Genomic DNA, 23768 nt, shown 5'->3' with positions numbered 1-23768 from the left:
CAGTCCCGAGCCTCCGTCTCGCTGTGGCTCAGTCCTATTGTCTCTCTCCATAGCTCTGGTCTCTAAAGACAGACTCCCCCATCAGCAGATGCAGACGGTTCCCTTCTTTCATCTCTTTTGCTACTGGTTCTGTCTCCTTCAGAAAAGTTGGAAGATGAATGCAGCCTTCTAAGGAGTTGATGGTTCCCTCTCTGAGACTGGTGTCTCTGTGCTTCTTCTCACCACATTTCTGGTCAACTTTATCCTCCTTTGGGTGGGTGGCGTCTGGAATTTGACAAAATGCATGTGTCTTTAACCTTTTTTTAAAAAAATGCTACTGCCTCTGAATACAGTAAATATTGTTAATACAAGAATCTGATCTAGAAATACTAGCAAACTACTTAAGACCCACTGGCAGGTCCGGCATTGGTCTGATGGCTTCTCGATCCGCATCTCCCTGGCTCATGTCACTGCTTCCTGGAAGAGGAAGAAGACCTGGTCTGTCTGATGATCGCCGGAGTCTGTGGAGCAGCAGCTGGTGAGAAAAGACATCAGCACCAAGCTCGCTAATCCTCCTCCACTTTCCAGGAGGCTTCGATAAAGAGCCGCCCTCCTCTCCCTTCCTCTTCCACCTGTTCACGAGAGAGGGAGTTTGATTATGCAGTGGCGGTTCATGTTGATGGCGGTTGGAAAGGAGACCACTGCTTGGTGGAAGATCTCTTCTTCCTTGAATGTCAGAAGGTACAGAAGGATGAGGTAGAGGCAGGTTGTGGGAGGACATTGGTGAGGTCTTAAGCAGAACAGACCTAACTGTAGAACTTTTAAGGTTCTTCTGTTTAAGGGTCGTTGAGCTCAAAGCATCTTCTGGTTTGGCTTTCATGGTCTTCAGTGGTTTAGTGACAGGAGAGGAAAAGGAGGAGTCTTTTCTTTCTTTTTTTTCTCCTGTCCTTTTTTTTACCTTCACACTCACTGTCTTCACTTTAACACGTAACTTCTTATCATTGTCCCCCAGAGTCTTGTCAGACTGAGTCTTTGCTGAAGCCTTGGGTGAGAAAGCACTTTGTGATAGAGATTTGGAGAAGTTGGAAGGGGAAGAGATTATATCCCTAACATAAGAAGCATTCACTTTGTCTGTTGACGGATGTGATAGTTCTGGTTCTGGTTCCATTCTAGCTTTTCTCTTTTTTAATTTCCTTATTTTCTGGGCTTTAGAGTGAGACTTATTTCCTGATGACAAAGGGAAGGGAGGATGATGAGGGGGGGCTCCTCTCTCTTCTCTCTCTCTTCTTCCTCTCTCCTGGGAGGAGTAATCTCTCCTCTTGCCTCGACTCTTGTCACGATCTTTGTAATGTAGAGAAGGGTTTTGATTGTCAAAGCCATTGTAGTGTATGTCATACCAGTCTGTGTTCCTTTCCCATTGTTGGAATCTTTCTCTCTCCGAGTGCTCCTCGCTTTCTACACTTGGTCCTTGTAGTTTATACAGCACTTGCCCATGAAGAGGCGCCTTCCATCCGCTGTGGCTGCAGCTCCAGTAGGAACCAGGGGAGCGAGACTGTGGCCTCCATCTGTAGGTTCCTGCTCCTTCTGCTCTCTCCCAGCTTCCATCCCAATAATAGGAGGGAGGAGACAATGGTGAGCCAGATAACCGATACTCGTCAGACCGGGAGCGGGATCTTATTCGTGATCCTTCATATCTGAGTCTGGAGTGTGGGGAGCGGGAATAAGACCTGGATCTCGATCTGGATTTGGAGTGAGTGTAAGAACAGCTTAAAGGAGAGTGACTGTTTGACCGTGATCTATAAAAGGAAATGGTTGAGAAGAGCATACATTCACAAAGAAAGAAAGAAAGACAGATGATGTCAAAATTAATTTATGTAATTAACAGGAAGAGAAGCAATGTTGATGTAATGACGTTACCTGGAAGAAGACCGTCTTCGTCTTTTTTGTATATTTTTGTACTCCATGAGTTCTTTGTGATAGTCGATAGTAAATTCTGTATTAACTCTGTGGAAGCAAAAAACAAAATACCAAACTTTTAAAAATACAGTGCCCATATTTAATCAAACTTGTTCACAATATTTAGTCTAGGACTGGACTTAACCCTAACCCTGGATTAAGTTATAAATCAGTTAGGGTTAACCCTGTTGTTAGACCCGGAAACACAAGGAAACCACTCACTTGTCCTGTCTGTGCTGCTGTCTGAAGAAATCTTCCTGAGAGAAGGAGGGTGTAAGATGGACTCGAGGAGTCTGAGATCCGGGAGCCATCCAGGGTGGATGGAACCCTTGTGGTCCAGCAGCATAAATGGTGTTTGTTTGATAACATAATGTAGGTGGAGCGATGAAGCCGGGGCAGGAGGTGTGGGGCTGGGGATATGGTGGGGGGTAGGACTGTGGTGGGGGCTGGTACAGAGACGGGTAGACTGGAAGAGCTGGTGCCTGAGGCGGAGCTGTCTGGAGGTGGGTGAGTAGAGACTCTCCTCTCCTTCTGTTGGACCTGGTTTAAAGAAAGTCAGATCATTGTAAAGACTGACCAGATCATTCATGTTCATGAGCTGCTCCACCTCTAACACGTGAGCTACAGCCTTATGTTTAGCTCCTTTATTTGGTGAAGTTTTTAATTGATTGACAACCCTAATGTCAGAGTTGCGAGGGTTTTACTGACGAGGTGTCTTACCTCTTCCAGTGTCTGTAACAGTGCTGGAGTCTCAACTGGTGACCTGACAGAGCGGAGAGACAGTTTGATCAACTGCTGATTGTCTTTTCTTCAAGCTCATTTACCTTCTTGACATGACCTGAACTCATCTGCTTACCTGATGGATGAGGTGGCCTTGTGGCTGGGTGTTGACCAATAACAGGTAAATGGTAAACCTGTAGAAAAAGTCAGTGAGAAAGCTGTAGTTACCTTCAATATTATGTGGTAAAGATGCACTCAAGGTAACAACAACAATAAGAAGAATAAAACTCACAGGTGCTCCACTCTCTGATGTTTCTTCAGAGTCTGTTGTTACACAAGGTTCTGGATCTGTTTTACTAAAACACAAGTGACACATGTCAAACATCCCATGTTATAAATGTGATTCCATGTATTTGTACAGACCATCTTACACTAAACGTACCATGCTAGCAGTGGTTCAGCCTGGCTGGTGGAGTCCTCAGGAGAATGATGATAAATAGCAACTGTTAACAATACTGGAACATCTTGAGCAGTGTCTGCAGTTATGTGAGAACCATCAGGAGAAGTTAAAGGCAGCAGGACCTGTGGTTGAGGAGGCGGGACACTGTCCACAAGTGGGTCCTGTTGTCCTGAGTATGGAAGACTGATTGACAGAGGGTGAAGTGTCTCCAGAGCTGCATGTTGGACTTGCTGGTGTGTGTGTTCCATGTATCCTGTTTCATTCTTATAGTTGTCTACAGTCTACATGAAAAACAACAAATGATATTTCATCTAAATCACATATAAGTCAAAATATACACAGCAGCTCAAACAACCACTGTAGCATAAAAGAGAGCATTTTAAGGAGTTACCTGTCGAAGAAATTCGTTGGCAATCAGATCATCAGGTGAAACATTTGACTGCTTGCATATGAAGCAGATGTGCTCCTCTGAGTCCAACAAAGCATTCCGGATACCTGAAAACAAGTGAGTCTCATTTTATTTTGATTACTTTATTTTCAAATGATTTGATGTAATGACTTTACAGAGCTGAAAATACAGGATAACATAAAATATGAGAGAGAAAAGAGAATTCACAGACATGAAAACTTAGTTTGAACAAATGTAGCATGGCTGTGGAGTGATTTATTTTTTATTACTAGACTTTGAAATGTTAAGAGTAACAACTCACATTCATCACAGCAAGCATTTCCACAGCACGGTGTGACCACAGCATCTGTCACCAGGTCATTGCACAGTGGACAGAGGAGTTTGTAAGGAACTGGTTTGGAGTCATCCTTTGATGATGATTTTTCATCTGGAACAAAGGGAGGACGCTCCTTCTTTTCTTGTGCATATGCTTCCCTGTATTCATAGCATTTGATTATTAGCAGTATTATTCATTCTAAAGTATTATTGATAAACCTGTGACCATGACTGTGAAGTGAAAACCACACTTACGCATTTATTGCAGGTATCACATATTCTCCAGTGCTGGTTAACATGGCTCCTTTGGTTCCTGGTGTGACCTTCAGTAAGAAGCTCCGAGGAATACCCTTACTGGTCTTTACCTTCTTTGGACCTTTAACACTTTTATCCTGGGCCTAAAAAGAATTATCCTCACCATTTAAAATCAAAAACTGTACTTGCCTAGAAGTTACTGAAATGTAATAGAAAGATTTAATGGCACATGATAAATACCATCACCATGGGGCATTGCCGAATGTGGTGACCAGTCTTTAGACAGCGGAAGCAAATATAGTTAGCAGGTGGAGGTCCAAATGCCTTTTCAGTGAAACTGTAAAGACAAGGCATTTAAACAATCAGCAGCTAAAGCCTGATATTTTGTATTGGCCCATAGTTTCAGAGATGGAGAAAAAAATCTGACTTTCATGTGTACTAACTGTGAAGTATCATATTGAATGTTAGACTGAAACATCATTGCTTTAATCTTGTCTTCCTCTGATGCATCTGCAGCCACCAGATTAGCAGTCTAAAGCACATAAAGAGCAGAACAAAATAAAACACCCAAATAATAAAGTTAAAAAGACGTATTCAACATTTTAGTGTGTACAAAATTATTACCTTGGCAAGTCGGGCCAGTGACACAAAGGGGGAAGAATCAGCCTACAGGACAAACACAGTGCACATCATTAAAGTGTACCACAGCAGGCTACACTATACCACTGCAAACTATACTATACCACTGCATGCTACACTTTACCACTGCAAACTATACTATACCACTGCATGCTACACTATACCACTGCAAACTATACTGTCTCACTGCAGACTATACTATACCACAGCATGCTACACCATACTACTGCAAACTATACTGTCTCACTGCAAACTATACTATACCACTGCAAACTATAATGTCTCACTGCAAACTATACTATACCACACCACAGCAGGCTACACTATACCACTGCAAACTATACTATACCACTGCATGCTACACTATACCACTGCAAACTATACTGTCTCACTGCAGACTATACTATACCACAGCATGCTACACCATACTACTGCAAACTATACTATACCACTGCAGACTACACTGTATCACTGCAGACTATACTGTCTCACTGCAAACTATACTGTCTCACTGCAGACTATACTATACCACACCCCAGCATGCTACACTATACTACTACAAACTATACTATACCACTGCAAACTATACTGTATCACTGCAGACTACACTGTATCACTGCAGACTATACTGTCTCACTGTAAACTATACTGTCTCACTGCAAACTTTACTGTCTCACTGCAGACTATACTATACCACACCACAGCATGCTACACTATACTACTACAAACTACACTATACCACTGCAAACTATACTGTATCACTGCAGAATACACTGTATCACCGCAGACTATACTGTCTCACTGGAAACTATACTATACCACTGCAGACTATACTGTATCACGGCAGACTATACTATACTACTGCAAACTTTGCTGTACCACTGCAGACTATACTATACTACTGCAAACGATGCTGTATCACTGCAGACTATACTGTCTCACTGTAAACTATACTATACCACTGCAGACTATACTGTATCACGGCAGACTATACTATACTACTGCAAACTATGCTGTATCACTGCAGACTATACTATACCACTGCAGACTATACTGTCTCACTGTAAACTATACTATACCACTGCAGACTATACTGTCTCACTGTAAACTATACTATACCACTGTAGACTATACTGTACCACTGCAAACAATACTGTCTCACTGTAAACTATACTATACCACTGCAGACTATACTATACTACTGAAAACTATGCTGTATCACTGCAGACTATACTATACTACTGCAAACTTTGCTGTACCACTGCAGACTATACTATACCACTGCAAACTATGCTGTATCACTGCAGACTTTACTATACTACTGCAAACTATGCTGTATCACTGCAGACTATACTATACCACTGCAGACTATACTGTCTCACTGTAAACTATACTATACCACTGCAGACTATACTGTCTCAGTGCAGACTATACTGTACCGCTGCAAACAATGCTGTACCACTGCAGACTATACTGTCTCACTGCAGTCTTTCATATACTAATTTCCATGATTTAAGACAGAAACAACAAAAAAAACTTTCAGGAAAAGCAGAAATCATAATGCTTGATATCTGAATACAAACTCTGAAAATATAGAGAACTTTTACTTTACATACAGTTCTGGAAGATTCCACCGCAGCATTTTCACAACGACTTCTACGGGAACAAACACTAGACAAACAAAGAAACAACAACAACATATCACCAAGTTCTCAGCTGTTTTCTTTGTTACAATTACTGATCAACACTTCAAAAAAAGCCATTCAGAACTTCTAATTATTCAGGATTAGAATGAATAATGAATGAATGAATGAATGAATGAACACATACACAGTCGACTTCCCTCCAGCAGGTTTTCCCTCAAATGTTGGCGTGCGACAGACAATCACAGATGAGTTTTTAGAGATTTGTGTTTCCTCATCAGTAAATTCTGCAAAACATTCAAATAAATAATCTTAACAATGAAAACAAATGTCATTTAGTAGTATATCCACACGAAAATAAAATGAATACAAAGTAAAGAGCTGTTCACATGTAACTTTGAACTATGTTGAGGAACCTGAAGAACTTTGAACTGTGTTGAGGAACATGATGAACATTGAACTGAGTTGAGGAACTTGATGACCTTTGAACTGTGTTGAGGAACCTGAGGAACTTTGAACTGTGTTGAAGAACCTGAGGAACTTTGAACTGTGTTGAGGAACTTGAGGAACTTTGAACTGTGTTGAAGAACCTGAGGAACTTTGAACTGTGTTGAAGAACCTGAGGAACTTTGAACTGTGTTGAGGAACTTGAGGAACTTTGAACTGTGTTGAGAAAAACCTTTTTCCCTGTAGAGGGCAGCATTGCACCTCAGCCTGCCAGAAATGATTAGAAGCATTGTTCTGCCACAGTTGCACATTTTCAAATGAATAGTGCATTTCTTTAGGCTACGCAATTTAAAGGGGGAGGTGCTAAAACAATGACAAATGCAAGTGTTCGTTTTTGTTGGTAAGAATAGTTGTGAATGAGAAAAACATATATGTGAGATGATAGAGTCGATAACACCATATTTAATGCCTTCTGAGATCAAAGATATTTTCTTATGCTATAATTTCACTGCAACACTAAGAACACCTCCACAAATCTTACATCAAAAATCCAGTTTGGCCGTGAATGGTGAAAAAATGGTGAACATGTTTTCATAGAATGAAGGGAGAGCAAAGATCAAAGGCAGATGAAATTCCGGAGCCTCAGTGTGTACAGATCGAATGATGTGCACACGGGTTAGGGTTAATGTTACAAAGTGTCAACTGGAAAAGAAGACAAATGATCTTAACATGACAAGTGACATATCTGTAATGATGTAGACTTTGTAGCGTGTCAGCTGCTCATGTACCTTCTCCAGTCTGTGCATCTCTGATCTGTAGGTTGCAGTTTGTTGCCTTGAGGCGCTCCTGGCTCATAATCTGCCGTTTAAGCTCTTTGAGGGTGATATGAAGCCCATCAAAAGTCACAATCTTTTCATCCAGTTTGGAAGAAAACTTGTAGTGAACACTTGACATTTTACATGCCTGAGAATGTTTTCATCAATCAAGCACAAGGGAAAACCTCAGGCCTGATTTGATCAAATAACACTGAACACAAGAGGCTAAATCTTGTGATTTTATTCTTCTCGTCTCTGGGTTAGGATTAGGGTCAGGTTAGGTCAGTTATGTTGGGTTAGTGAACCTTTATATATGCACAGAAACACTGATGACAAAGATAGGAATAACATGAGGGAAACATCATCAAGTGTGTGTTGTCTCCTCTTTCCTTACAAATTCTTCAAAGTCTTTGACGCTGATGCTCTTTGACCTTTGCTGACATCACTCATTGTTTGTTATCAAGCCTCAGGTTTGAGATTAAGAAATGTCTTTCTCAGTTTTGAAACCATTTTCTTTAGATTAAGGTTCATAATGATACACTTTGATATTGTTATGTGATGTGATGATTATTTGTCATCAGATTAAGTGACATAATCTGAATATGTGGTGAAGCTCTTTAATCCAGCTCAGGCTGAGTGTGAGAGTAAAAGGTTGTATCGTTGCACAGTTAAGTCAAAGTCAACTGTTAACACTGTTGCCTTCTTCTGGATTTAATCATTTGATTTTCTTTTTATGAATGTTTTTTGTTTTAGTGATTACTAAATTATGAATTTATTTAATTATTACATGTTTGACTCCTCCCCCCCTGACTTTGGTGGGTGTGGTGCTGAGTCAGTGGAAATTTAAAAAGTTGTGTCTTCTCTGGAAATGTCCATGTCTCTTGTTTTTTCTGATGAAGCAACACTGATGTTTTTATCTCCGTCTCCTCAGCGGCCATTCTCTCACTTCCTGTTTTTCATCTCCAGATTTTATTCTGATTATTTAAATCTCAGGATTATTTGTTGATTTATTTTTTTTTATTTTTTTTGCTTTCTAACACAGGGGAAACAAAGTGATGTAAGTTTGTGATTAAGTTAAATTGAGTTTGTGGCAGCCGGTTAACCCTAACCCGTCTTGACCCAACCGGTCTTAACCTAACCCATCTTTACCTAACCCGTCCTTACCTAACCTAGCCCTTACCTAATCCCGTGTTAACCCAACCCGTCTTAACCCAACCCGTCTTTACCTAACTTGACCTAACCCAACCCGTCTTTACCTAACCTGTCTTAACCCAACCCCTTTACCCAACCCGTCTTTACCTAACCTGTCCTAACCCAACCCGTCTTTACCCAACCCATCTTAACCCAACCCGTCTTCACCTAACCCGTCTTTACCTAACCCTTCTTCACCTAACCCGTCTTTACCTAACCCTTCTTTACCTTACCCGTCCTAACCCAACCCGTCTTTACCTAACCCGTCTTAACCCAAACCTAACCCATGAAGTAGCATGATTAGCACAGGTTGTGTATGTAATGATCAAACTTGTTACATTGTGTCATAATCATGTTTTTATGTTCAAGTGAAAGTGATTCCGGCTCCGTTTCTTTTAACTTCCTGTTTGTGGAGAAGTCGCATGAAAAAGTTGTGCAGCTGTTGAGTGAGGCTCGTCATGACGTCACGTCGTCTCTGCGCTCTGATTGGCTGCTTCACGTGGATAAAGTGCTGTTTGGAGAAGTTGTTTTCAGTTTGTGCTGTGACGGTTCAGAGATGCAGAACTGTTCCAGGTCCTGGAGCTTCTTCTGGGCCAAAGGTCCGAGCAGGAGCCGCGTGCTCTGCGCACTCAGACCTGCGTCACCCGCCGCCACTCGCGGGCTCACACCCGGACTCAGAGCCGGACTCGGAGCCGGGACCCACGGGCTGAGCTCGTGTGCAGCCGCCACTGCCGCCGGTTCTTCCCGCAGGATCGAGGGGATTTTCCCCAGACACGATGATTTCTCTGAGAGACACATCGGTCCAGGTGAGCGGGAGAAGACCGAGATGTTGGACGTTCTGGGATTAAAGGTGAGAATCCCAAATCACGACCCGGGATTAAATTTGTCTGAGCCTCCGTTTATTCTGGTTTAAATGGTTTTAATCCTCAGTCGATCGACCAGTTGATCGAAAACACGGTCCCGCTCTCCATCCGTCTGCAGAGGAGCCTGAGGCTGGACGATCCAGTGTGTAAGTTCTCGATTACTATCTTTATTGATCATCACTAATCAAATACCAACCCATGAACACGTGCCTTCAGTTCTTCTTCATTTCACTTCGATCGCATGAAAGTGCACGCGCATGTGGTGCACGCGTCTCTGCGCTCTTCCTTTGATCATATTTGGAGTTGTTGTTGTGTAAAGTTTCTCGGAGTCCAGTTCAATCTGGTTCCAGTTCACATGACATCACAGCTGAGGAGGTTCCGCCTCAGTCCAGAAGCACGTGACCACAATCTGATAACTGATGAAAAAATGATGAGTAAATGATGAGATTAGTGAAACACAGTGTGCGTTATTATCTCATCTATGTGTTGACTTTGAACTGAGCGACAGGCTTAAAGCAACAATGTATATCACTTTTTATGTTATATAAAATAGAGTACTATTTATAAACATCATAAACTATTAATGTTATATAAAATAGAATACTATTTATAAACATCATAAACTATTAATGTTATATAAAATAGAATACTATTTATAAACATCATGAACTATTAATGTTATATAAAATATAATACTATTTATAAACAAACTATTTATGTTATATAAAACTATTTATAAACATCATTAACTAATGTTATAAACATCACTATTTATGTTTTAAACATAAAACATTTTTTATTTTATAAACATCACAAACTATTTGTTAAAACATCACACACATGTTCACACACACACACACACACACACACACGTGGCCTGATAAAAAGATCAAAGCTTCAGTATCTGACCGTTAATGAATAACTCGCAGAAAAATTAATTGCTCCTCAAGTTTTCTGTAATGAATGCCCCCTGTGATCCCATTTAGCTCCGCCCCCTCCTGACTCAGCCTCACACTGAATGAACCAATGAGAGGCTGAGCTGCTTTTCTGCTGTTTCAGCAGGGATTTATCTGTCCAACAATAGATACACACACACACTGGAAATGTCCACTTCACTGTCTCCGTCAGTCAGACTTTACGTGAACGTGTCGCATTCGAGGACACTGGAAATGTCCACTTCACTGTTTCTCCCAGAATATCTCCGTCACTCTGTTGTGGTGCACGTCGCTGCATAGAAGAAGAGCATGCAGTGACGTGCAACTGTTACCCATTGTGCCTATGGGGCTCAGCACTGCCCCCTATCAGTGGGGCACGGTACTTGTGCATTTTCACACGTTCATTAAATATAAGAGACTGTGTAGTACATGTAGAATCAAAGTTGACAGCCGTGGACATGAGTCAGTGTGTGTGTGTGTGTGTGTGTGTGTGTGTGTGTGTGTGTGTCTCACTGTTCTCCCGTGTATTTGAACAGGAAATGATGCGTAAATTCCGTGATTTTTACCACGGAGATGTTGAAATCATACAGGAAACTAATTTATAGACGAGTCAAGTGGACAAATTGATTTCCTTTTGTCATTGTTAGTATTTTACTGGTACAGACGTCTCTGTGTGTCTATACAGGGATTTAAACATCATGTGACCCTCTTGAATATTTTCCAGGTGAAAATGAAATCCTTGAGTCTTTACAGAAAATTGCAGCAAAGAACAAAGTGTGGAGGTCGTACATTGGCATGGGTTATTACAACTGCTCAGTACCGCCCCCTATCCAGCGTAACCTGCTTGAGAATGCAGGCTGGTAAGTGACCTGATGTGACCTCTGCAGAAGTGGATTGATCTGGTTTGGTTTCTCATTGAAACTGACATAAGTCAGTGAGAGTGATCCCATGACATCTGCTTCTCAGGGTCACTCAGTACACGCCGTACCAGCCCGAGGTCTCTCAAGGTCGTCTGGAGTCGCTCCTCAACTACCAGACAATGATCTGTGACATCACAGGACTGCCGGTCGCCAACGCCTCGCTGCTGGACGAGGGAACGGCGGCTGCTGAGGCCATGCAGCTGTGTCACAGGTCAGTGTTTCCTTTATAGTACATTTCAGTTTGGTTGAGCAGGGGTCAGTGCCCGGGTCAGAGCACGGGTCAGTTCCCGGGTCAGTGCCCGGGTCAGTGCCCGGGTCAGTGCCCGGGTTAGGCCTGGTAGACGGCGTGTGGGCGTCGTACCAGTCTGTGTAGGACAGACTGTGGACGTTTTGTCTTGACTTCCATGGGAGATTTACACTCAACACTTTTTTCTGTTGCCCAATCAGCTGACTGTGGGTGGAGCCGGTCTTGCTCTGCCCTGACCGTACCATTTTATAAATGGAATGGTTAAAGCTGGTTATTTTGGTTCAGGGTTAGGGTTGTGTAAACAGAAAAAAAGTCCTGTACTGAACCAGGACCAGGAGCTCGAGAAGTTCAAAACTTTAAATAATAAAAGTTCAGTAACTTGAGTTTGTATTTACTTTCTTTGACAGACAGAACAAAAGACGCACTTTTTACATCGACCCACGCTGTCACCCTCAGACCATCGCTGTGGTCCAGACAAGAGCCAAGTATGTGACACACACACACACACACACACCCACACATAAACACACACATTGACACACAGGTGTGTGTGTGTGTGTGTGTTGCAGTTACATTGGCGTGCAGACGGAGCTCAGACTTCCTCATCAGATGGATTTCAGTGGTAAGAACATCAGTGGTGTCCTCTTCCAGTATCCAGACACCGACGGTCGAGTAGAAGACTTCACTGCTCTCGTGGACCGAGCACACAAAGGAGGGGTGAGACGCCGCTTCTTTGTAAACATAAGAAAACAGTAACAAAAGAATGAAATGTAACGCGTCTGTGTGTCCAGGCGCTCGCCTGCTGCGCCACAGATCTGCTGGCGCTCTGCGTCCTGCGTCCTCCTGGAGAGTTTGGTGTGGACATCGCTCTGGGCAGCTCACAGAGGTTTGGCGTTCCTCTCTGCTACGGAGGCCCACACGCCGCTTTCTTCTCTGTCAAAGATCACCTGGTCCGTATGATGCCCGGCAGAATGGTGGGCGTCACCAGGTGAGGAGTAGAGGACGGGAACAAAGACATCTGTGGGTTAAAAACGTATTAAAAAGAAGACTGTGGTTTCAGGGACGCCGCGGGGAAAGAAGTTTATCGACTGGCGTTACAGACGAGAGAGCAGCACATTCGTAGAGACAAAGCCACGAGTAACATCTGCACCGCACAGGTGTGACCACGCCCACTTATTATCAAGATAGAATTCTTTTATATAGATTCAATTAAAACCTCCGGTTTATCCTCAGGCTTTGCTCGCCAACATGGCCGCCATGTTCACGCTGTATCACGGTCCTCAGGGACTCAAACACATCGCAGAGAGGACGCACGCCGCCGCCCTCATCCTCGCTGAAGGTCAGCCAGTGACCTCTGTCTGTGACCCCACTCTCTGTGACCCCACTCTCTGTGACCCCGCTCTCTGTGACCTCTGTCTGTGACCCCGCTCTCTGTGACCCCGCTCTCTGTGACCCCCCTGTCTGTGACCCCCCTGTCTGTGACCCCGCTCTCTGTGACCCCGCTCTCTGTGACCCCCCTGTCTGTGACCCCGCTCTCTGTGACCTCTGTCTCTGTGACCCCGCTCTCTGTGACCCCTCTCTCTGTGACCTCTGTCTGTGACCCCGCTCTCTGTGACCCCCCTGTCTGTGACCCCGCTCTCTGTGACCCCCCTGTCTGTGACCCCCCTGTCTGTGACCCCCCTGTCTGTGACCCCGCTCTCTGTGACCCCCCTGTCTGTGACCCCGCTCTCTGTGACCCCCCTGTCTGTGACCCCGCTCTCTGTGACCCCCCTGTCTGTGACCCCCCTGTCTGTGACCCCGCTCTCTGTGACCCCCCTGTCTGTGACCCCGCTCTCTGTGACCCCTCTCTCTGTGACCTGTGTTTCAGGTGTGAAGAGGGCAGGTCACCGTCTCCATAGCGACATGTTTTTTGACACATTAAAGATAAACTGTGGCGTCGCAGCCAAAGACATTTTAGAGCGAGCTGAGCAGAGAGAGATCAACTTAAGAGTCTTCACAGATGGAGAGGTGAGACACCTGTCTTTCTGTCTGTCTGTACCTGCATGTGACCCTCTTACCTCAGCATGTTACTTCACCTGTTGTTGTTGTTGATGATGATGATGATGATGATTGTGTGTGTGTGTGTGTGTGTGTGTGTCCACAGCTTGGCGTCTCTTTGGATGAAACAGTGACTGAGAAGGACTTGGACGACCTACTGTGGGTCTTAGGCTGTGAATCATCAGCTGTGAGTTATGGGTTATTGATTATGGATTGTTGATTGGAACAGAAATGACATAGTTTCACTTTAATATAATAGTTTCATGTGTTTAGTTTCAGTGTCAGAGTTAAACAATGTTATTATAATGTTTCATGTTCAGGAGCTGATGGCTGAGAAGATGGGTGAACGGGTGAAAGGCATCATGGGAAGTCCTTTCAAAAGGACAAGCAAGTATCTGACACACCAGATTTTTAACAGGTTAGTTTATATTTACATGTGTACTGTATATGTGTTACTCACTCACACACTCACTCAGTCACTCTCACACACTCATTCACTCAAACTCACTCACACACACTCAGTTGTAGTGCCCCCTGCAGTTAAAGATGGCTGCTGTGTCATGTGTTCATCACATAAATTAGATTAGCTTACTTGTGTCTGCTAATCTAATTATGTCATTAATTTGTGATGATGAATCCATGATGTTCATGTGTTAACTGTTTGTAACAAAGTGAACTTTGTTTCCAGTTTTCACTCAGAGACAAACATCGTTCGATACATGAAGCGTCTGGAGAACAAAGACATCTCGCTGGTTCACAGCATGATCCCACTGGTGAGCATTCATCCATTCACACATGATTCATGTACAGAGACATCTCACTGGTTCACAGCATGATCCCACTGGTGAGCATTCATCCATTCACACATGATTCATGTACAGAGACATCTCACTGGTTCACAGCATGATCCCACTGGTGAGCATTCATCCATTCACACATGATTCATGTACAGAGACATCTCACTGGTTCACAGCATGATCCCACTGGTGAGCATTCATCCATTCACACATGATTCATGTACAGAGACATCTCACTGGTTCACAGCATGATCCCACTGGTGAGCATTTATCCATTCACACATGATTCATGTTCAGAGACATCTCGCTGGTTCACAGCATGATCCCACTGGTGAGCATTCATCCATTCACACATGATTCATGTTCAGAGACATCTCACTGGTTCACAGCATGATCCCACTGGTGAGCATTCATCCATTCACACATGATTCATGTACAGAGACATCTCACTGGTTCACAGCATGATCCCACTGGTGAGCATTCATCCATTCACACATGATTCATGTACAGAGACATCTCACTGGTTCACAGCATGATCCCACTGGTGAGCATTCATCCATTCACACATGATTCATGTTCAGAGACATCTCGCTGGTTCACAGCATGATCCCACTGGTGAGCATTCATCCATTCACACATGATTCATGTTCAGAGACATCTCGCTGGTTCACAGCATGATCCCACTGGTGAGCATTCATCCATTCACACATGATTCATGTACAGAGACATCTCACTGGTTCACAGCATGATCCCACTGGTGAGCATTCATCCATTCACACATGATTCATGTACAGAGACATCTCGCTGGTTCACAGCATGATCCCACTGGTGAGCATTCATCCATTCACACATGATTCATGTTCAGAGACATCTCGCTGGTTCACAGCATGATCCCACTGGTGAGCATTCATCCATTCACACATGATTCATGTTCAGAGACATCTCGCTGGTTCACAGCATGATCCCACTGGTGAGCATTCATCCATTCACACATGATTCATGTACAGAGACATCTCACTGGTTCACAGCATGATCCCACTGGTGAGCATTCATCCATTCACACATGATTCATGTACAGAGACATCTCGCTGGTTCACAGCATGATCCCACTGGTGAGCATTCATCCATTCACACATGATTCATGTTCAGAGACATCTCGCTGGTTCACAGCATGATCCCACTGGTGAGCATTCATCCATTCACACATGATTCATGTACAGAGACATCTCACTGGTTCACAGCATGATCCCACTGGTGAGCATTCATCCATTCACACATGATTCATGTACAGAGACATCTCGCTGGTTCACAGCATGATCCCACTGGTGAGCATTCATCCATTCACACATGATTCATGTTCAGAGACATCTCGCTGGTTCACAGCATGATCCCACTGGTGAGCATTCATCCATTCACACATGATTCATGTTCAGAGACATCTCGCTGGTTCACAGCATGATCCCACTGGTGAGCATTCATCCATTCACACATGATTCATGTACAGAGACATCTCGCTGGTTCACAGCATGATCCCACTGGTGAGCATTCATCCATTCACACATGATTCATGTTCAGAGACATCTCGCTGGTTCACAGCATGATCCCACTGGTGAGCATTCATCCATTCACACATGATTCATGTTCAGAGACATCTCGCTGGTTCACAGCATGATCCCACTGGTGAGCATTCATCCATTCACACATGATTCATGTTCAGAGACATCTCGCTGGTTCACAGCATGATCCCGCTGGTGAGCATTCATCCATTCACACATGATTCATGTACAGAGACATCTCGCTGGTTCACAGCATGATCCCGCTGGTGAGCATTCATCCATTCACACATGATTCATGTTCAGAGACATCTCGCTGGTTCACAGCATGATCCCGCTGGTGAGCATTCATCCATTCACACATGATTCATGTTCAGAGACATCTCACTGGTTCACAGCATGATCCCACTGGTGAGCATTCATCCATTCACACATGATTCATGTTCAGAGACATCTCACTGGTTCACAGCATGATCCCACTGGTGAGCATTCATCCATTCACACATGATTCATGTTCAAAGACATCTCACTGGTTCACAGCATGATCCCACTGGTGAGCATTCATCCATTCACACATGATTCATGTTCAGAGAGTTGCAGCTCACTGATGTTTGTGTTGTTCAGGGCTCGTGCACCATGAAGCTGAACAGCTCGTCTGAACTCATGGTGAGTCACTGTTCATTCAATCATTCAATCATTCATTCATTCATTCATTCACACACACAGACAGGACTTCAAAGTTCACTGACCTTCTCTGTCTGTCTGTCTGTCTGTCTGTCTGTCCGTCCTCAGCCCATCACATGGAAGGAGTTCTCTAACGTGCACCCGTTTGTTCCTCTGGATCAAGCTGAAGGTTTTCAAACTCTGTTCAAACAACTGGAGAAAGATTTGTGTGAACTGACCGGATACGACAAGATCTCCTTTCAACCCAACAGGTGACCACACAGTGTGTGTCTGAGTGTGACTCTGTGTGTTGTTGTGTTACAGTGTGTAACAGTGTGTGTGTGTGTGTTGTGTTACAGTGGGGCTCAGGGAGAATACGCTGGCCTCGCTGCTATCAAAGCTTATCTGAACTCAAAAGGACAAAGACAAAGAAGTGTAAGTGATGTAATGTAATGTAAGTGACAGAGATAATCAAAGTGTGGCCATTAGTGGTCAACAGTGGTACTGCAACTAACAACTCTTTTCTTTATTGATCAATGTGATGATTGTTTGTTAAATGACTGAATGAATGTAATCTGTTTCTCATCCGTGTTTCACGCCCTCGCCCATGTCTTCGCCCACTTCCTCGTCCCGTCCTCTCCACGCCCTCGTCCATGTCCTCTCCCCGTCCACGTCCTCGTCCTGATAAATAAATAAATAAATAAATACTTTTAAACATTAACAAACCCTTCCATATTAAATGATGATAATATATTAAACTCTGGAGCTTATAAAAGAAGATTATTATTTTAGTCCCAGAGATTAAAGGTGTATTCTGTTTTATCACGAGTCCTTGACTGTGAACTTTATTCCCATCATGCAACAGTTCAGCGTGACCAGTGACCATAAACACGGTGAGATAAGTCACACATTAATGAGGACAACTCAGCACTTTTTCACCATAAAAAAACCCACACCTCAGTTTGTCACAAACATCGAGTTCAAACTGAAAAGAACACAAACCTACACAACACACAATACACACTGAATCAGACTTCACACACAATGTGAAGCTCTAATGTTGTTTAGTTTGTTTGATTTGTAAATCATGAACTTGTTCTCATGTTGTGTTGTTTTGTTGACTTTAGGTTTGTCTAATCCCTAAATCGGCTCACTTTGTTGTGTTGTTGTTGACTTTAGGTTTGTCTAATCCCTAAATTGGCGTACTTTGTGTTGTTTTTTTTTTGACTTTAGGTTTGTCTAATCCCTAAATTGGCTCACTTGTGTTGTTTTGTTGACTTTAGGTTTGTCTAATCCCTAAATCGGCTCACTTTGTTGTTGTGTTGTGTTGTTGATTTTAGGTTTGTCTTATCCCTGAATCGGCTTACTTTGTGTTGTTTTGTTGATTTTAGGTTTGTCTAATCCCTAAATTGGCGTACTTTGTGTTGTTTTTTTTTTACTTTAGGTTTGTCTAATCTCTAAATTGGCTCACTTGTGTTGTTTTGTTGACTTTAGGTTTGTCTAATCCCTAAATCGGCTCACTTTGTTGTTGTGTTGTGTTGTTGATTTTAGGTTTGTCTAATCCCTGAATCGGCTTACTTTGTGTTGTTTTGTTGATTTTAGGTTTGTCTAATCCCTAAATCTGCTCTCTTTGTTGTTTTGTTGACTTTAGGTTTGTCTAATCCCTAAATCGGCTCACTCTGTTGTGTTGTTTTGTTGACTTTAGGTTTGTCTAATCCCTAAATCAGCTCACGGCACTAATCCTGCGAGTGCTCAGATGGCAGGAATGAAGGTTCAGGTTGTGGAAGTGGACAAAGACGGAAACATCGACCTGGTTCATCTCAAGGCGCTGGTGAGGTCATCAGAGGGAGGAGCTTTGTAATCCTGAACTCTGAGTCTAATCTTTCTGTTACCATAGTAACTGTCACTGAGTTAAAGTTGCTTCCTGTTCCTGAAACAGGCTGGAGTTTTTCCTCCAGGTTTTCTATTTCAGAAAGAAAAGAAAATCAAACCTGAGACTGTTTAACAAACTCAGAGTTTTAACTGAAGCCTAACTTTGTGAATCGCACCCACACAAAGATGATTTTAAACATTATTGTAATAATAACAATGTGAAGTTACCTGCTGTGATTTTAGTCTCAGCCCTCATAGATAACCTTGTTGTTTGTACAGCGGCCTCACTGCGTACTACTTTAGCTTCTGTTGCCACTCTGAAAAAGAAAGTGGTGAATCAGATGAGACGAGCACCATAGTTTAACTCTGATACTTGGATAAACAGCACATAAACAGCCTGTTTCCAGTCAGGTTTGAGATGACATCATAGCACTAGTTAAAGTTAGTACTTGAGATAATGGTCTAGTCTCTTTACTTGTCCTGTTAGATCTTAGTGCTAAGTTTGACTCCATTGATCATAATATTATATTACAGAGACTGGAGCAGACTCTTGGATCACAGGTGCTGCCCTCTGCTGGTTTAAATCATACTTATCTGATAGATTACATGTTAATGATAAAGCATCATTATAAATTAAAGTTAATTGTGGAGTTCCACAGGGCTCAGTGCTCGGGCCTATACTTTTGCTTCCTTTAGGAAACGTGATTAGAAAGCACAACACACACTTTCATTGTGATGCAGATGACACAATAAATCAGGTTGTCTCAGGGACATTAAGTCCTGGATCAACTGTAACTTTCTACTTTTCTACTCGGCCATAAAAACCTCAGAGAAAAACTCTGAGCACATTTCTACTTTAGATGATGTCACAATGGATTCTGGTTCCAGTTAATAATAACAATAATGATGATAATAATAATATTAATAATAATAATAATAGCAATGGTGGTTTCTGTCTCACAGGTGGACAAACATAAGGCGAGCCTGGCAGCCATGATGATCACATATCCGTCCACCTTCGGTGTGTTTGAAGAACAAATCGGAGACGTGTGTGACCTAATCCATGAGAACGGGGGACAGGTTTATCTGGACGGAGCAAACATGAACGCCCAGGTCACATGATTAATTATGTCTTTATGATTTATCATTACATGTCAACGCTCTGTACTTATCGTATAAGGTGTCTCTGTCTCTGTCCATGTCTGTCTGTCTCTATGTGTAAAAAAAGAGACGACAGGGTGTGTCTCTGATGTATGTATATACACGTGTATGTGTGTGATAGATATATGTATATGTATATGTATATATATATATATATATATATATATATATATATATATATATATATATACATATACACACACACACACACACACACACACACACACACACACACACACACACACACACACGTGTGTTGTGTATATACATACATGATCGGTACATCTGATCACCAAGGAGGCATACAGGCTCTTCGTTCCTCCCTGCAGCTGTAAGACTGTACAACAAACACTGCTGTCAGTAGACCACACTACAACAGGCTCCTTGTTTCTCCCGTTTGTCCTCAGGTGGGTTTGTGTCGTCCTGGAGATTATGGTTCCGATGTGTCTCATCTGAACCTGCACAAAACCTTCTGTATCCCACACGGAGGAGGAGGACCGGGCATGGGCCCAATCGGAGTGTAGGTCACACGCACACGCGCACACACACGCACACACAGAGCAGTCAGATGACCTTCAACCCTGACTCTCTTCAGGAAGTCCCACCTCGCTCCCTTCCTGCCAAGTCACCCAGTGGTTGCCATGGCGTCGGTTAACTCCAGCAGTTCACTGGGAACCATCAGCGCCGCCCCCTGGGGATCCAGCGCCATCCTGCCGATCTCCTGGGCTTACATCAAGGTCAAAGTTCAACACGACACACACACACACACACACACTACAGAACACGTCTGTCGCCCCCTGCTGGACTCTCTGAGTATTGATCTGCCTCAAAGGTCAGGGTAGGAGATAGGAGGTTAGTAAAGGAGAGGAGGGAAGGAGGTTAGTGAAGGCAAGGAGGGAGGGAGGTTAGTGAAGGCGAGGAGGGAGGGAGGTTAGTGAAGGCGAGGAGGGAGGGAGGTTAGTGAAGGCGAGGAGGGAGGGAGGTTAGTGAAGGCGAAAAACATAAAAAATCATAACATAAATAAATACATTACCAGACAGGGAGACAGTTGTGGTCACTGAGTGCTTCATGTGGAGGACACTTTGTGGAGGACACTCATGTCCAGGAGCAGCAGCTGTGTTTGGACACAGACGAGCATTAAGTGAGCGCTTGTTTCATGTTGACGTCCTTGTGATGGTCCAGAACCTGGACTTCATCATGTCATTCCAGTGACGAGTGAGAGGATGAACAGGATGAGTGTTTTTGATGAGTCATTGTTTGTGTTGTTTAGATGATGGGATCTAAAGGACTGCGTCATGCGACCGAGGTGGCCATACTCAACGCCAACTACATGGCTAAGAGACTGGAGGGTCCTTATAAGATCCTGTACCGAGGATCCAAAGGTAGGAAAGCACCAACACGTCCCAACGTCCTCGAGTCATGTGATGATTTCAAATCTTCATGATCTTTGGTGTGGACAGGTTTTGTAGCTCATGAGTTTATTGTGGATCTGAGGCCGTTTAAGAGGACGGCGAACATCGAGGCTGTGGACGTTGCCAAGAGACTGCAGGACTACGGTAAAGTCCATTCATGTCTCTCTCTCTCTATACACACATACATACATACATACATACACACACTTGTACTTGATCAACAACTAACTGTGTGTGTGTAGGTTTCCACGCCCCCACCATGTCGTGGCCGGTCACAGGAACTCTGATGATCGAGCCGACAGAGTCAGAGGACAAAGCCGAGCTCGACCGCTTCTGTGACGCGTTGTTAGCTATCAGACAGGAAATCACTGACATCGAAGATGGACGCATGGACGCACGCGTCAACGCACTCAAGGTCAGTGTCATCACTGCGTGCGTGTGCGTGTGTCTCACTGTGTGTGTGTGTGTGTGTCTCACTGTGTGTGTGTGTGTCCTGCAGATGGCGCCTCACTCTCTCGCCTGCGTGTCTTCGTCAAACTGGGACAGACCGTACTCCAGAGAGTTTGCTTCTTTTCCTCTGGTGAGTGTCTTTACTTAACTGCTTTATTTATTATGAGGAGAAAATAGATGAAAGTGAGGACATTCACGTCCCTGTTTGTCTCTGTCTTCCTTCAGCCCTTCATCAGACCTGAGACTAAATTCTGGCCCAGCATCTCCAGGATTGACGACATCTACGGCGACCAGAACCTGGTGTGCACGTGTCCACCCATGGAGGCGTATGAGTCTCCGTACGAGGAAAAGAGGGTGTTGTCCTAAAATTCAGTGTGTAAACAAGAAAGGGGCGGGGAATGTCCGATGGGGCGGGGCTTGTAAGAAGGATGTCAGATGTGTTGAAATGAATTATTTTACATTAAGGTCAAAAACAAATATGTTGACTTGTTTTTGAGAAAACTGATGCTCAATCTGCTTTAATATGATGACTTCCAGGGTCATGACCTTTGCTATATCTGTATCGGACCAATGGTGGCGCTGTTTAACGCACCTGAAACATGAGTTCATGAAAAAAGAACTTGTCACCAGTTTAGTTTTTGTTGATACAAATCTTTATGAAAATGTTTCAATAGAAAAAATCTCAATGTTGATTTTTAAAGAAATACTTTTTTATGTTTTAAACGTTTGTCTGCAGAAAAAAAGACTATTAAACGATTGTCTTAAAGTCTGCAAGTGTGTGTGTGTGTGTGTGTGTGTACATCACATATATACACAGTATGTAGACATTATTTGATCAAACTTCACTTCCATACAAAATGAAATATTTCAAATGTAAACACAGGGTTTGATTTACCTTCTTTGGTCGTTTTCTGTGGACGTCATAGTTTATCATCACAAACATCACCATGAGATTCTGAAATGACTCCAGGGGGGTATTCCATCAACGTAGCTAAGAATTGCCAGACTTCGGTGTAAGCTTGAAACTTGACTAAGCTCCACTTCCCAATCTAGCTCCAAGTCGTTCCATCAAGTGACATCAGCTGGCTCCACCTGACGCTTAGTCAAGCCTCACCTGTTAAGCCTCAACTTGTGCACGCCCACAGGGAAAATAAATAGCCCATTCTAGTCGAGCGCGGAAACTGTGAAAAATGCCGAAAAGCACGAGGAAAAGAACGTGCAGAGATGTTCTCCGCAGCGGAGCAAACCCTCCTCATGGAGGTATATGAGGATTACAGCCACATAATCCCAAAGAAGGGCAATACCGCGGCAATCAATAAAACGAGGGATGTGGCGTGGCAGAATATTGGCGACAGGCTGAATGTGTAAGTGACAAAGAAAATGAAGTATTTCAGCATCATCATGTTATATAAATCCTCCATCAAAGGGACAAAATGTATGGAGACAATAATCTACCAATTGATTTCTTGATGGTTTTTGTTTTAAACTAATCAATTATGTGGACCTATTAATGCAAGAACAAAAAGACAGCCCTAATAAGTAACATTCATATGAACATAATTAAAATAGCATTATTGTGAAATTCTCCATATTTGATCATTTGGCAGCCCTAGTAGTAATGTTAGAAAGTGATATTCATCACATTTATCAACTGAATGTTATGCAAATCGATGGGATAGCTTTCATTTATTTCCTGCATGGCCAATTGTATAGAATTGATATCCTTTTCATTTAAGCCTGTCATTTTTACATGCTGTATTTGTGCTACTTCTGTATTTTGTCCCAGATGCTATATGTTGAATTGTTGTATTTTCATTTTATTTTATGTAAAGCACTTTGAATCACCTTGTGCTAAAATGTGCTATATAAAGTAGCCTCGCCTACATTTTTGATAATAATAGGCTACATTTAATCAAAGTATTTTACATGACTCATCACATTTATCATACAATTGATGGTAGATTATTACATGAAGAAATGCAATGTTGGTTATCATTCTATAGGAAATAATCATATGACAGATCTATTG

At 43.0% G+C, this 23768-nt stretch overlaps 2 protein-coding genes across 4 annotated transcripts; one reads left to right on the top strand and one right to left on the bottom strand.

Annotated features, from left to right (window-relative positions):
• Positions 1-46: 46 nt before the first annotated feature.
• LOC131464095 (E3 ubiquitin-protein ligase RBBP6-like) lies at positions 47-8853 on the bottom strand. Of its 3 annotated transcripts, none has more exons than XM_058636384.1 (17): positions 7612-8853; positions 6564-6663; positions 6350-6404; positions 4719-4760; positions 4538-4626; positions 4335-4431; positions 4095-4237; positions 3826-3998; positions 3507-3610; positions 3098-3396; positions 2948-3011; positions 2792-2849; positions 2656-2698; positions 2158-2475; positions 1897-1983; positions 392-1775; positions 47-264 (listed from the first exon to the last, which is right to left on the bottom strand). In XM_058636384.1, exons 1-17 carry the CDS (start codon positions 7775-7777, stop codon positions 169-171), a joined length of 3318 nt encoding a protein of 1105 aa, XP_058492367.1. In that variant the 5' UTR covers positions 7778-8853; the 3' UTR covers positions 47-168. The 3 variants fall into 3 exon arrangements, with proteins under 3 accessions (XP_058492367.1, XP_058492368.1, XP_058492369.1); XM_058636385.1 differs by having other exon boundaries at positions 392-1718; XM_058636386.1 differs by lacking the exon at positions 4538-4626 and having other exon boundaries at positions 6564-7700.
• Positions 8854-9147: 294 nt separating this feature from the next.
• Positions 9148-22508, top strand: gldc (glycine dehydrogenase (decarboxylating)). Its single transcript, XM_058636388.1, has 25 exons — positions 9148-9679; positions 9760-9838; positions 11352-11487; positions 11594-11758; positions 12202-12279; positions 12364-12511; positions 12586-12782; positions 12855-12951; positions 13028-13133; positions 13662-13801; positions 13938-14018; positions 14152-14249; positions 14520-14604; positions 16806-16847; positions 16974-17116; positions 17204-17279; positions 18550-18675; positions 19680-19829; positions 20285-20397; positions 20473-20614; positions 21148-21259; positions 21338-21433; positions 21532-21704; positions 21789-21869; positions 21965-22508. The coding sequence occupies exons 1-25, from the start codon at positions 9182-9184 to the stop codon at positions 22103-22105; spliced, it is 3303 nt and encodes a 1100-aa protein (XP_058492371.1). The 5' UTR covers positions 9148-9181; the 3' UTR covers positions 22106-22508.
• The last annotated feature ends 1260 nt before the right edge of the window (positions 22509-23768 follow it).

The sequence above is a fragment of the Solea solea genome, chromosome 8, assembly GCF_958295425.1.
Source record: "Solea solea chromosome 8, fSolSol10.1, whole genome shotgun sequence".
Taxonomy (NCBI): domain Eukaryota; kingdom Metazoa; phylum Chordata; class Actinopteri; order Pleuronectiformes; family Soleidae; genus Solea; species Solea solea.
This window is presented reverse-complemented; position numbering and strand designations above follow the sequence as displayed.

Coding starts and splice junctions, on each gene's coding strand:
- LOC131464095 (XM_058636384.1), bottom strand. CDS start 7,777: ATGTCAAGTGTTCACTACAAGTTTTCTTCCAAACTGGATGAAAAGATT. Junction 4,432..4,537: donor ATTCAATATGATACTTCACA/GTTAGTACACAT, acceptor TTGTCTTTACAG/TTTCACTGAAAAGGCATTTG. Junction 3,611..3,825: donor AAATGCTTGCTGTGATGAAT/GTGAGTTGTTAC, acceptor ACTTGTTTTCAG/GTATCCGGAATGCTTTGTTG.
- gldc (XM_058636388.1), top strand. CDS start 9,182: ATGTTTTTATGTTCAAGTGAAAGTGATTCCGGCTCCGTTTCTTTTAAC. Junction 18,676..19,679: donor TGGTTCATCTCAAGGCGCTG/GTGAGGTCATCA, acceptor TCTGTCTCACAG/GTGGACAAACATAAGGCGAG. Junction 20,615..21,147: donor TCTCCTGGGCTTACATCAAG/GTCAAAGTTCAA, acceptor TGTGTTGTTTAG/ATGATGGGATCTAAAGGACT.